The sequence below is a fragment of the Mus caroli genome, unplaced genomic scaffold (genome assembly GCF_978045245.1).
Source record: "Mus caroli unplaced genomic scaffold, Mus_caroli_1 scaffold_4, whole genome shotgun sequence".
NCBI lineage: Eukaryota > Metazoa > Chordata > Mammalia > Rodentia > Muridae > Mus > Mus caroli.
Genome location: NW_028227259.1, coordinates 125,714,932 through 125,727,642, shown reverse-complemented (window position 1 = coordinate 125,727,642; position 12,711 = coordinate 125,714,932). Strand labels below are relative to the sequence as shown.

The window sequence follows — 12,711 nt, the reverse complement described above, 5'->3', positions numbered from 1 at the left end:
GTTTTTTAACAAGCTCAGTTCCAGTAATACATATATTAATGTAGGATGGTTGAGTCTTACGGAAGATTGGTTTGTTTTAGTAAAGTACTACAGCTGCTTGCCAGAGGTAGGTAAAGGAACCATGCCATGGTTCCGCCCAGTAAATTGCTGCATCGAGCACTGTGGAGTCTCAGTCCCTTTTGCTCTGGGTGTTTGCTCCTTGCACCTCGGCTAGATGAGTCCCAGCCCTGACCTGTGTCTGAACCAAGTGCTGTCAGCTGCCTGCCACAGCCCCCGGGGTGCGCACACTCACGACCTGCAGGAGAAGCAAAAGAGCATGGCCTCGGCTCTCTCACCCCTCCCTCATCTCCTACTTCATGTGGGTCCTGTCGGGTGGGTGTGTTCCCAAGGCCCACTGGGATTCGCTTTGGCTTATTCTTTGTCATCCTTGCACCCATCTGGCCTCTGCTCCAGAACAAGCTTCACTGTACAGGCGCTCACCACCTGCCCTGCTCCCTTGACTGCTTTCTAGTCGGACTTTGCTGAGAAACAACATCAGAGGACCCACTCACTGTTCTTTGGTTGTTTCTCTCTCATGCCTGTCCAGAGCAGTGGTTCTGCCTAGACAATGACATCCTCCAGGCTGTGTTTATTTTCGTCAGTATCTTTTTGTTGTTTTGTTTTGTTTTTGTTTTTTGAGACAGGGTTTCTCTATATAGCCCTGGCTGTCCTGGAACTCACTGTAGACCAGGCTGGCCTCGAACTCAGAAATCTGCCTACCTCTGCCTCCCGAGTGCTGGAATTAAAAGCATGCTCCACCATGCCTGGCTCGTCAGTATTTTTTATTCTCAGGAAATAGAATTATTGCCCAGATAGTAGCTGTTTCCTTTTGTTAACTGTTGTGTATACAGGCACAGCCAGTCCCTGTACTCATGGTGGGCTTTTAGAGCTGTAGTTGCCTTTGTTGGCACCCAGAGGAGCTAATGGACACAGATAAGACAAGCCCTTTGTCAGATGTTCACTTTTTTTTTTTTAAAGGTTTATTTATTTATTTTTTAAAGATTTATTTATTGATTATATGTAAATACACTGTAGCTGTCTTCAGACACTCCAGAAGAGGGCGCCAGATCTCGTTACGGATGGTTGTGAGCCACCATGTGGTTGCTGGGATTTGAACTCTGGACCTTCGGAAGAGCAGTCGGGTGCTCTTACCCACTGAGCCATCTCACCAGCCCCAGATGTTCACTTTTGTTTAATCCTTATCAAAAGGATTCCTCGGGGCTTTGTGACTTCCTAACTCCTGAAGTGTAGGTAGGTGTCAGAAGGATGCCACCATGTAGTAAGGATGCTTTGTGCAATAAAATCAGAAGAGCAGTGTTGTTGGGGTCGCAGGGGAGGACAGGTTGTTACTCTTAGGTGGGTAGTGCTGTAAGGAGAAGTGGGGCTACTGTCCAGGGTAGCAGGAACTCACTTAGCAGAGGAAAACAATCTCACACAAAATTTCCAGCCAGAAAACTGTAGCTGAGAATTGGATTAGGGCATGTTTTCAGTGAAATCCTGTCCCCTAGATCATCAGGGAGGCCACACTTGCTCTCCGGTGCCTGCAGACCTCCAGTGCACCTTTCCTGGGGTTAGAATCCAGTGTTTCCTTGGGGACGAGTTAGCTGTTAGTCTTCTCTTTAGAGAAACCATTGGCACACCAACTCTAGTGTTCATCTTAGAAATGTCACTTTGGATGTCTTGTAAAAGCTTCGGGTGTTTCCCCCTTCACTGCGGTGAAGTGTACAACGGCTGAAAGGGACACACATCTTCTGGCTTCTTTCCCTTTTCCTATGCATGGCATGTCTCAGCAGCTTTCAGCTACATTCTTCTTGCCCCATGATGAAGTCTGTATCTGTGTTTGTCCAGATGAGAACTATGGTGGATATCTGTAAAACCCCTCTGGAGATGTCCTGGCTCTCGTCACTCACCTGGTTAGGCACATTAAGTCAGAGCACAATTTGGTTTGTGTATTTCTAGGTCAGTAAGTTATGTTTTAACATGAATCAGTTTTGCTAATAATTAAAAAATCTACCCCTAGCTGGAAGTTAAACCTTTCTATTCCTGGTAAATTCTTGCCTGCTTACCACAGAAAATGAGTTTCAATCTGAGAACTGGAAAATTAAGTATTTCATTTTAATTACATATTTTTAAGTTTAAAAAGTAGACTGTTTTTCCATTATTGATTCTTGTTTGTCTTATGCCTTAACCTTTGTTACGTTTGTTAGTTCTGACACAGGGAAGCAGAGGGATAAATAGCTTTGGTCATTTCCAGAACAGGTACTGGAAGAGGTTTTGAATTACTCAGTGGCTGATGGCTGAGGACCCTCACTTTCCCGCCCACTGTCAAGTGAGTTTGTGAAGTGAGAGTATGCATTGTCTGCTAAATGCTAATGCTGTCTGATAGGAAGCAAGCATCACTGGCTGAGGGGAGAAACCACAAGTTTATATATATATATATATATATATACATACATATACACACATAATACATATAGCTATATATCTATATATATGATATATATGTGTACATATCTATATATCTATATTAGACTGTTTTTCCATTATTAGAGAATATATAATATATATATTTTCTTGGTGGCATCCAATATCTGATTCCATTTTTTTTCTTCCTTCCTTTTTTTTTTGGTGGTGATGGCCTTGCTTTTTGAGAGAAGGTCTTGCTTTGGATGGCTGGCTGGCTCGGAACTCATACAAAGACCATATGGGCCTTGAACTTGTGATCTTCTTGTCTCTGTCTCCTGGGTGTTGGGATTACAGTAATGTACCACCTTTCTGAATCTCCAATGCCAAGTGTTATACCTTGTATGATTTAGGTTGTAAATATTTCGCTTAGAACATAAAATTATTTTTATACCACCTAAAAGACAGAGTTTCATTTAGTTAATCTTAAAGTGTATATGCATGAAAATGAAGAACTGGGGGAAGGCATGTGCCCACACAACTTCTGTTTTCCTTCTAATGGATAATGCTAAATACAGGGAGAACACTAAGGGGAAACTAAAGCTTCGGACCTGCATGGGACGTGCAAGCCAACTGCAGTCAGCAAGTGTGAGAGTTCTTCCAGAGCCCACTTCCATTTTCTTTGTTGCTTTAACTAGAGTCACCAGTCTGTCTTCATTTTTATGGTGAGACCATTGGGAGAACTAACTTAGATTTCAGGTTCTAATATATTTCTGTGGTAAAAATAAGATCATATAACACTTATGCTTTAGAAATTTCCATAGAGAAGAATCATATTTTAAAGCCAAAATTCATTTGGTAGACACAGGATACAGGAAAGTAAAACATCTAAATACTATGTGCGTGTGTGTGCGTGAGCGTGCTCGCGTGTACCAGTGAAAGGAATCAGGCAGTCTAAGAGAACTAGCTATCCATCCAACATGACCACTGTAAGAATGAGGAACGAGGCAGGACAACAGAGAACTCTTAATTGTTCAGAGAACCCAGAGAACTCTGTCCCCTCCCCCGAGACCCTGCAGAATGTTGAGTCTGGAAGTATGAGCTGGTTAACATGTCAGGGGCCCATGACCTGTGGAGGAGGAAAGATGATGTGACACGCACAGAACCGGCTGAGCCACTGTAGATGCAGGGCTCATCTCCATGAATGTCAAAGGAACTTAAGCAACACTGAAGCTCTTCCACTTGAAAGAAGCCCCTGTGCTGCACATATCCACCAAGGCCAGGAGAAAGAAAGGAGAGATACACAGCCTGAGGCCGTACGGTTTCTTGGGAAGCTCCCCAGTAAGGCACAGGCACAGGTCTGGGTGCCTGGGTCTGGGAAAAGCAGAGAGCGCTGCCGCTGATGGACAGAGATCCTCCATCATCAGCAGTTTGTTGGAGCCATGTCAGTGGCAGCAGCGGGGAGAGGGTTTGCCTCCAGTCTGTCTTCCCCACAGATCAGGCAAATAGCCGTAAAGGAAGCTAAGCTAACACCTCTCATCTGGGCGGCACCGCACTGGAACGTGGGTCTGAGACTAGTGCCATCTGTCAAAGTAGGGATTTTGGTGCTATTGATTTTTCTCCCGAGCACGTTCTGTGACATTGGATCTGTATATAACTCTTCCTATGAAACTGTCATCCCCGAGAGACTGCCAGGCAAGTGGGGGGAAGACCCTGGAGGGAAGGTGTCCTACATGCTGTTGATGCAAGGCCAAAAGCAGCTGCTTCACCTTGAGGTAAAGGGACACTACTCTGAGAGTAACTTCCCAGTCTACAGTTACCACAATGGCATCCTGGGGCAAGAGATGCCCCTCCCCTCCCAGGACTGCCACTATGAAGGCTACATGGAAGGGGTGCCAGGCTCCTTTGTTTCTGTCAACATCTGTTCAGGCCTCAGGGGGGTCTTGATTAAAGAGGAAACATCCTATGGCATTGAGCCCATGCTCTCTTCCAAAAACTTTGAACACGTCCTCTACACCATGGAGCATCAGCCTGTGGTCTCCTGCAGTGTCACTCCCAAAGACAGCCCGGGGGACACCAGCCACCCACCAAGAAGCAGGAAGCCCGATGACCTACTGGTTCTGACTGACTGGTGGTCACACACCAAGTATGTGGAGATGTTTGTGGTGGTCAACCACCAGCGGTTCCAGATGTGGGGCAGTAACATCAACGCGACGGTCCAGGCAGTAGTGGACATCATTGCTCTGGCCAACAGCTTCACTAGGGGGATAAACACAGAGGTGGTGCTGGTGGGCCTGGAAATCTGGACAGAGGGGGACCCGATAGAGGTCCCAGTGGACCTGCGGACCACACTCAGGAATTTCAACTTCTGGAGACAGGAGAAACTCGTGGGCCGGGTCAGGCACGATGTGGCACACTTGATCGTCGGGCATCGCCCAGGAGAGAACGAGGGCCAGGCGTTTCTCCACGGTGCCTGTTCGGGTGAGTTTGCGGCGGCCGTGGAGGCCTTCCATCATGAAGATGTCCTCCTGTTCGCGGCTCTCATGGCCCACGAGCTCGGGCACAACCTGGGTATCCAGCACGACCACCCGACCTGCACCTGTGGTCCCAAGCACTTCTGCCTCATGAGTGAGAAGATCAGTAAGGACAGTGGCTTCAGTAACTGCAGCTCTGACCACTTCCTCCGTTTCCTCCGCGACCACAGAGGGGCGTGCCTGCTTGACGAGCCTGGGCGCCAGAGCCGCATGCGCAGAGCTGCCAATTGTGGGAATGGTGTGGTGGAGGACTTGGAGCAGTGTGACTGTGGCAGTGACTGTGACAGTCACCCATGTTGTTCGCCAACATGTACGCTGAAGGAGGGTGCGCAGTGCAGTGAGGGACTCTGCTGCTACAAATGTACATTCAAGAAGAAAGGGAGCTTATGCCGTCCTGCAGAGGATGTGTGTGACCTTCCCGAGTACTGTGATGGCAGTGCTCAGGAATGCCCTGCAAACAGCTACATGCAGGATGGCACACAGTGTGATAGGATTTATTACTGCTCGGGGGGTTGGTGTAAGAACCCTGATAAACAATGTTCAAGGATCTATGGGTATCCTGCAAGATCTGCCCCTGAGGAATGTTATATTTCAGTTAATACTAAGGCGAACCGGTTTGGAAACTGTGGCCATCCCACCTCCGCTAACTTAAGATATGAAACATGTTCCGATGAGGATGTATTTTGTGGGAAACTGGTATGTACAGATGTTAGATACCTGCCGCAAGTCAAACCCCTACACTCACTCCTCCAGGTTCCTTATGGAGAGGACTGGTGTTGGAGTATGGATGCCTATAACATCACAGATGTCCCGGATGACGGAGATGTACAGAGCGGCACCTTCTGTGCCCCAAACAAAGTCTGCATGGAGTATATCTGCACTGGTCATGGGGTGCTCCAGTACGACTGTGAGCCACAGGAAATGTGTCATGGGAATGGAGTGTGCAACAATTTCAAGCACTGTCACTGCGATGCTGGCTTCGCCCCTCCTGACTGTAGCAGTCCAGGATATGGGGGGAGCGTGGACAGTGGTCCTGTTGGTAAGCCCGGTGATCGAAACTTGAGTCTCTCTTTTCTGGTTGAAGAGAGTCCAGATGATAAGATGGAGGATGAAGAGGTAAACCTGAAAGTGATGGTGCTTGTGGTCCCTATATTTCTTGTCGTTTTACTGTGCTGTCTAATGCTGATCGCCTACCTCTGGTCTGAAGTACAAGAAGTAGTATCCCCACCGAGTTCATCAGAGTCTTCGTCTTCATCGTCCTGGTCAGACTCTGACTCTCAGTGAAGTTTTAAGATCCTCTCATGGATCGTTGCTATCGATGTCTTGTATTTGCAGGGCAATTTTGCCTAAGTGGATTTTAGGGCATGCGGCATCTACACTGCTCAGTGTAATGTGTGGTCTATATACTTGTGTTGCTCATCTCAGAAACAACTGGTATTATATCCTGAATGATGTTAAGGGATCTAAATGTTCTAACTTGCCCTGTCAGCTCCTGTTCATAAAATAGAAGGCATTTTAAATAAATATAAATAATAAGGCCTTTTTTTTTTCTACTTCAGATGAAACATTTCAAACGAGTCATCCTCATACTGTGTGATCTTTAGGGGTTTTTTTCCTTTGGTTTTGTTTTTTTTAAGACAGGGTTTCTCTGTTTCCTGGTCCTCACTCTCTAAAGCAGGCTGGCCTCCAACTCACAGGGATCCCCCTGCATCTGCCTCCCAAGTGCTGGGATTAAAGGCCTGTGTGCTCGGCCTGGACCAGCCCCCCAGCCCCCACCCCAGCAGGATCTATTGTTTTAAGGCACCCTCATGGGACAAGACCAGATCTCAGGTACTTGGGCACAGAAAAGCAGCCTCAGGGACAGCTCCAACCAGTGCGGAGCTCAGATTTGTAGCACTTATTTTTCCCAGGTTTTCTATTGAATTTGATTTTTAAATTTTATTTTTATTTTGTATGTATTAATATTTGCCTGCACATCTGTATGTGTACAAGTTGTATGCCTTGTGCCCAAGGAGGCCAGAAGAGAACATTGGTTCCTGTGGAAATGGAGCTATAGGCAGCTGTGATCGGTCCTGTGAGTGCTAGCTGGGTCCTCTGCATGGGCGGCTGGTTTGCATCTGTCTCTCCACCTCCAGCCTGGCAGCTGTGGCCCTGTGGGTTGCCAGGGTCTGCATGTGCAAGGTCTGCACTGTGAACATTTCCTCTGAGGCACAGAGCTAGTACAAAGCACAATTCCTTCTGTGTGACAGAAGGTTTGACACCACGGTCACTGTTCTAATCTCCCCAGAAACAGGCAAGCAGAGCAAGTGGTGGGTACTCTAGCCAGCAGCCTACATTCTGTGTCACTCGAGCCTTTCCCTGCAGTGAAAAGGAGGAATGTATTAAGAGCCTCCTGCAGCATCTGATTATTTGGAAAGTATCTTGAAACTGACCATTAGCTGCGAATGGAGGTCAGTGGTGTCTTGACAAGCAGTGCCCTAGATCCAGTTCCCAGGTAAGTCTGGGGCCTTGTGCCTGTAAGGAGGCACTAGGGAGACGGAGGCAGGAGAACTGACACCAATGCACGGCTGGCCTGTACTACAGAGTAATAAATACCCTTACAATAGAAATGTGCAATTCAGCTGGGTCCCAGCACTCGGGAGGCTGAGGCAGGTGGATATCTGAGTTTGAGGCCAGCCTGGTCTACATAGAGAACTACATTTTTGTGAGTTCCAGGACAGCCAAAACTACACAAACCCTGTCTTGTCTTGGAAAAACAAAATAAATGAAAATAAAATGTGCAATTTATTGTGTAGTTAGAGAACTTTATCAACTCTTGCTTTGTTTTGCCAAGTAGAAGATTCTGGTCTTCAGCATGACAGACCTTAGATAGTAGAATCTAGGTCCTTGCAGTGGTTTTCAACCTAGGAGTGCACTACCTTTTCACGGGGGTCTGTCCTAAGATGTCTCCTAAGACCATCTGCTATCATATATTTACATTATAATTCATAACAGTAGCAAAATTATAGGTATGAAATAGGAATGGAAACAACGTGAAGAACCGCCTTACAGGGTCACAGCACTGGGAAGGTTGAGAACCACTGCTCTGGGAATATTGTAATCCCTTGAGATATGACAGCACCTTACAAAGCTAAAAGGATTTGCCCACAGAGCAGACTCATTGAGAGCAACACAGCTCAGAACGTGGACTCACTGACCTGCCTTCAGCTGGGATGGGGAGAAGTGCGACTAGCAGACACGGCTGTGTTCAGTATGAGATGCCAGCTAAAGACACAGTGGGTATGTCCACTAGACAGCAAGGTGTCTGTGTCTGCAATCAGCAGACAAGCTGGCCATCCACGCGTGTTTGGAGAGCTGTGGGGCTGACTGATGCTATCTTGCTAGAGGAGGGACATCTCCTGTGGACATGTTGTTGAAATGAGGAAGATGCAGCAAGTGTCCTCCCTCACCCACTGAGCCAGGTCACTGGCCCAATTATATGGTGCAAACTCAAAGAAGAGAACTGTGAGGTGGTGGCAGGATCAAGTGTGGTTATTAGCTTTCTTTCATTGTAAAAGAGACTGTTTCTTGGGGGGGTTTTGTTTGTTTTTTTGTTTTGTTTTGTTTTGTTTTTTTCAGTGCGTATCTCCTGAAATTTGGTGTAGTTTAAAACATTTTAGTTTTAGATTTTTAAATTCTATTTTATATGTATTAATGTTTTGCTCATATGTACATACCTAAACCATATGTGTGGCTGGTGCTGAGGCGGACATCAGATCCCTAGAACTGGAGTTATAAAAGGTTGTGAGCTACCATATTGGTGGAACCTATGCCCTCTGCAAGAATAGCAAGGATTCCTAACTAAGGAGCTATCTATCCGGACCCATTTTTAATATTTTCCAGTTTTGTTTTGTTTTGTTTTGTTTTGATACAGGGTCTCACTGTGAAACCTTTCCTGGCCTAGAACTCAAGTGCATAGTCAAAGCTGGCCTTTAACTCACAGAGATTCACCTGCCTCTGCTGCTGGGATTCGAGGTGTACATCTTCATACCATGCCTAAATTTTGTACTGCTCCCCAAATGAAAGAACTTTTTATCATTTGAAATAAGTCTCGAGTGGATTTCAGGTGCTCATTGGTAAGAACACTTGCTCCACGAGCAACAGGACCTGGGTTTGAATCCTTAGCACTGCAGAAAAGGCCAAGCATGACTGTGCATGGTTGCAGAGCAGCCCTGGAGAGTAAGAAGGGCAAAACCTGAAAGCTTATGGGCCATGCAGAAACACCATGAACATAGAAAGCAACAGAAATATAGGAAAAAAATTTGATGCCTTGCTTTGGGCTGTACAAAGCTTGCACACAAGTACAGCTACCAGCATACGCATATGCATGCACCATACGTATACACACCAAACACATATACACACATCAAATATATCCACTGCATACAACATACCCCGTACACCACACACACCCATACACAGAAACACACAAACACACACACAAAGACATTATGAAGAAAACTTGGAAGAAATGATTATGTGAACTCATGTAGCCTACCAAAATTAAATTAAGACTAAAAAGCCTTGCTAGACATGGTAGTGGTGTGTGGAGGCAGACAGAACTCTGAGTTCAAGGCTGTCCTGGTCTATAAAGCAAGTTTTAAGTTCTAGGCCAGCCATGGCTATACAGTTAGACCTTGTTCTTAAAAAATAGAAAACTTAAACAATGAAAATCAGTAATGAGAATGAAGCAGAAATTGTCTGTCTTTAAAAAGTTTGTGTGGAGCCTGGTCTACAGAGTGAGTTCCAGGACAGCCAGGGCTACACAGAGAAACCCTGTCTCGAAAAACCAAACAGGGCTGGTGAGATGGCTCAGTGGGTAAGAGCACCCGACTGCTCTTCCGAAGGTCCAGAGTTCAAATCCCAGCAACCACATGGTGGCTCACAACCATCCGTAACGAGATCTGGCGCCCTCTTCTGGAGTGTCTGAAGACAGCTACAGTGTACTTACATATAATAAATAAATAAATCTTTTTTTAAAAAAAAAGAAAAGAAAAACCAAACAAACAAACAAACAAAAAACAAAACAAAACAAAAAAAAAAAGCTTACTGTCAAGCTGGAGAGATGGCTCAGTGGTTAAGAGCACTGACTGCTCTTCCTAAAGGTCCTGAGTTCAAATCCCAGCAACCACATGGTGGCTCACCACCATCTGTAATGGGATCTGACACCCTCTTCTGGTGTGTCTGAAGCTCACAAACTGCTCTACTGCAGGGGAGATCCAGTGCCCTCTTTTCTTTTTCTTGAGACAAGGTTTCTCTGTATAGCCTTGGCTGTCCTGGAACTCACTCTGTAGACCAGGCTGGCCTCGAACTCAGAGATCTGCCTGCCTCACCTCCTAAGTGCTGAAATTAAAGGCATGCACCACCACTTCCTGGAGAAAGTATTTTCAATACAATCAAAGTAGAGAGTTTTCAAAATCTAGGGAAAGAGAGGCTCATCCAAGTACAAAAGACAACAGCAGGTGTAGGGATCAGGGAAGAAATTCCCCATGCCGTACAGCACACAGGAAGTGTCCTGACAACTGCATGGGGTGAGAAACCATGTCACTATAAAGTCGGCCTTAACAAAACTAAGGGCTGAGTTCTTAACAGAAACTTTAAAGTCAGAAGGGCATAAGATGATGATGTAAAGGGCAACGCACACTGCTACTGCTCGCAGAGTCATCTGTTATAACTGATGGGTACATAGAAATGCACCATGATAAAAACAGACCAACAAAGTTTATGTCACTAAGCTACCTCTACAGAGCGTTCTAGAAGAAATTCTGTAGACAAAAGAGAATGATAAATCAGATTCCGTTACCGAGAAACACTAAGAGCTAGAGCAACAGCAAACAAATGAGGATTAGGAGAACACTAACCATTGCACAGCCAACAGAATGACAGGAATTAAAATACACTTTCACTAGTCACTGTAAGTGGTGTCAATTCCTCAATAAAAAGACACAAACTAGCAGACTCAATTACAAAACAGTAATTATTTCTCCCTATAAGAAACCTAGCTCACCTTTAAAGATTAACCCTATCTGAGGAAGAAAATATGGGGAAATATTCCAAGCAAATGGAACTAGGAAACAAGAAGGCATCGGTATTTTAATAGTAATGGGTGTACAACAAAAACTCGTGAGGAGGGGTTAAGAGGGTAATTTCCTACTTATTAGTAGAGTAATCCATCAAGATAACACTACTAGCTGGCAGTGGTGTCACATGCCTTTAATCACAGCACTTGGAAGGCAGAGAGGATCTCTATAAGTTTGAGGCCAGTCTGGTCTACAAAGTGAGTTCCAGACAGCTAGAGGTACTCAGAAAAACCCTGTCTCAAAAAAAGAAGAGAAAGAGAAAGATGAGGAGTAGGGAGAAAAAGAAGAAGACAAAAGACAAGAAGAAGAAGGAGGAGGAGGAAGAGGAGGAGGAGAAGAAGGAAGGAAGGAGAGGAGGAGGAGGAGGAAAAACAAATATATAGAGAGAGAGACTATTGACAAATGAATTGTTGATTAAATGAAAAAGAAAACTCAAAACATTCCTAGAACTGAAAGGCAGAAGAGATGGCTCAGTGTAAGAGCACCGGCTGTTCCAGCAGAGAACCCAGATTTGGTTTCTATCACCCATGGGTGGCTCACCACTGTCCCTAACTCCAGTTTAAGGTGATAGAGCCCCCTCTTCTGGCCTCTGCAGACACCAGCTATGTATGCAGTGCACATACCCAATGCAGGGAAAACATTCATAGGCATAAGGTAAAAATAAAAGAGTTGCAGAACTGAACAAAAGTGAAGACACAATAGACCAAAACCTACGGTGTACAATGAAAGCAGTCCTACAAGGGAAGTTCACAGCTGTAAGTACCTTCATTTAAAAAAAAATAATAATAATCCCAGAGACAAGGACTGCAAAGTTCACTAAGCACTAGCTGCTCTCTCAGAGGACCCAGGCTCAGTTCCCAGAACCCATGTGGGGACTCACAACTGGCTGCAACTCCAGCTCCAAGAGATCTGACACTCTCTCCTGGTTTTATAAAGATTTCATATAAATAATGATGTTTTTCAGGTCTTGGGCAAACAAGAAAAAGCTAAGTCTGAAAATAGTGAAGGAATAATTAATGTATTAATGTAGGAATAATTAATGTATTAATGTAATAATATAGGAAGAATTAATGAGGTGGAAATTTAAAAATGCAAAATACAGGATCAGTGAAATGAAGAACTGGTTCTTTGCCAAGACAAACAGTGAGCAGGCCTTAACCAAACTGACGAAAGCAAAACCCTACATTAATGAACATATCAGTAAAAATGGAGCCAGCCTAACAGAAACCAATAAAATTTAGAGTCATAGGACATCTCTTAAAAACTTACATCTCACCAAAGTTGAAATTACAAAAGGGTGATATTCTAGACACGTATGACTTAACCAAAATTAAACCAAAATGAGATGATCATTTAAACAGATCTATAAAAGGCAATTAAATTAATACATTAATTATATATAAAAAAAATCCCTACCAAAGGATGTCCCTGCAAATCTGCCACAGGCTTTGAGAGAAGCTCACACTACAAAGCTAGTGTTATCCTGATCCTAAAACCAGATTAAGACACAACAGCAGCAACCAAAAGGAAAAGCTACTTACAGATCTACCTAGAATATAGGTGCAAAATTCCCTATTCGGATCTTGCAAGCTGCCAGGCAGGGGTGGCACATACCT

The 12,711-nt window shown here is 44.8% G+C and overlaps 1 protein-coding gene across 1 annotated transcript; it reads left to right on the top strand.

The window, feature by feature from the left end:
* The first annotated feature begins 140 nt into the window (after positions 1-140).
* LOC110295393 (disintegrin and metalloproteinase domain-containing protein 1a) lies at positions 141-7,582 on the top strand. The gene is made up of 2 exons (XM_021163908.3): positions 141-2,368; positions 2,697-7,582. The coding sequence occupies exon 2, from the start codon at positions 3,885-3,887 to the stop codon at positions 6,258-6,260; it is 2,376 nt and encodes a 791-aa protein (XP_021019567.2). The 5' UTR covers positions 141-2,368; positions 2,697-3,884; the 3' UTR covers positions 6,261-7,582.
* The last annotated feature ends 5,129 nt before the right edge of the window (positions 7,583-12,711 follow it).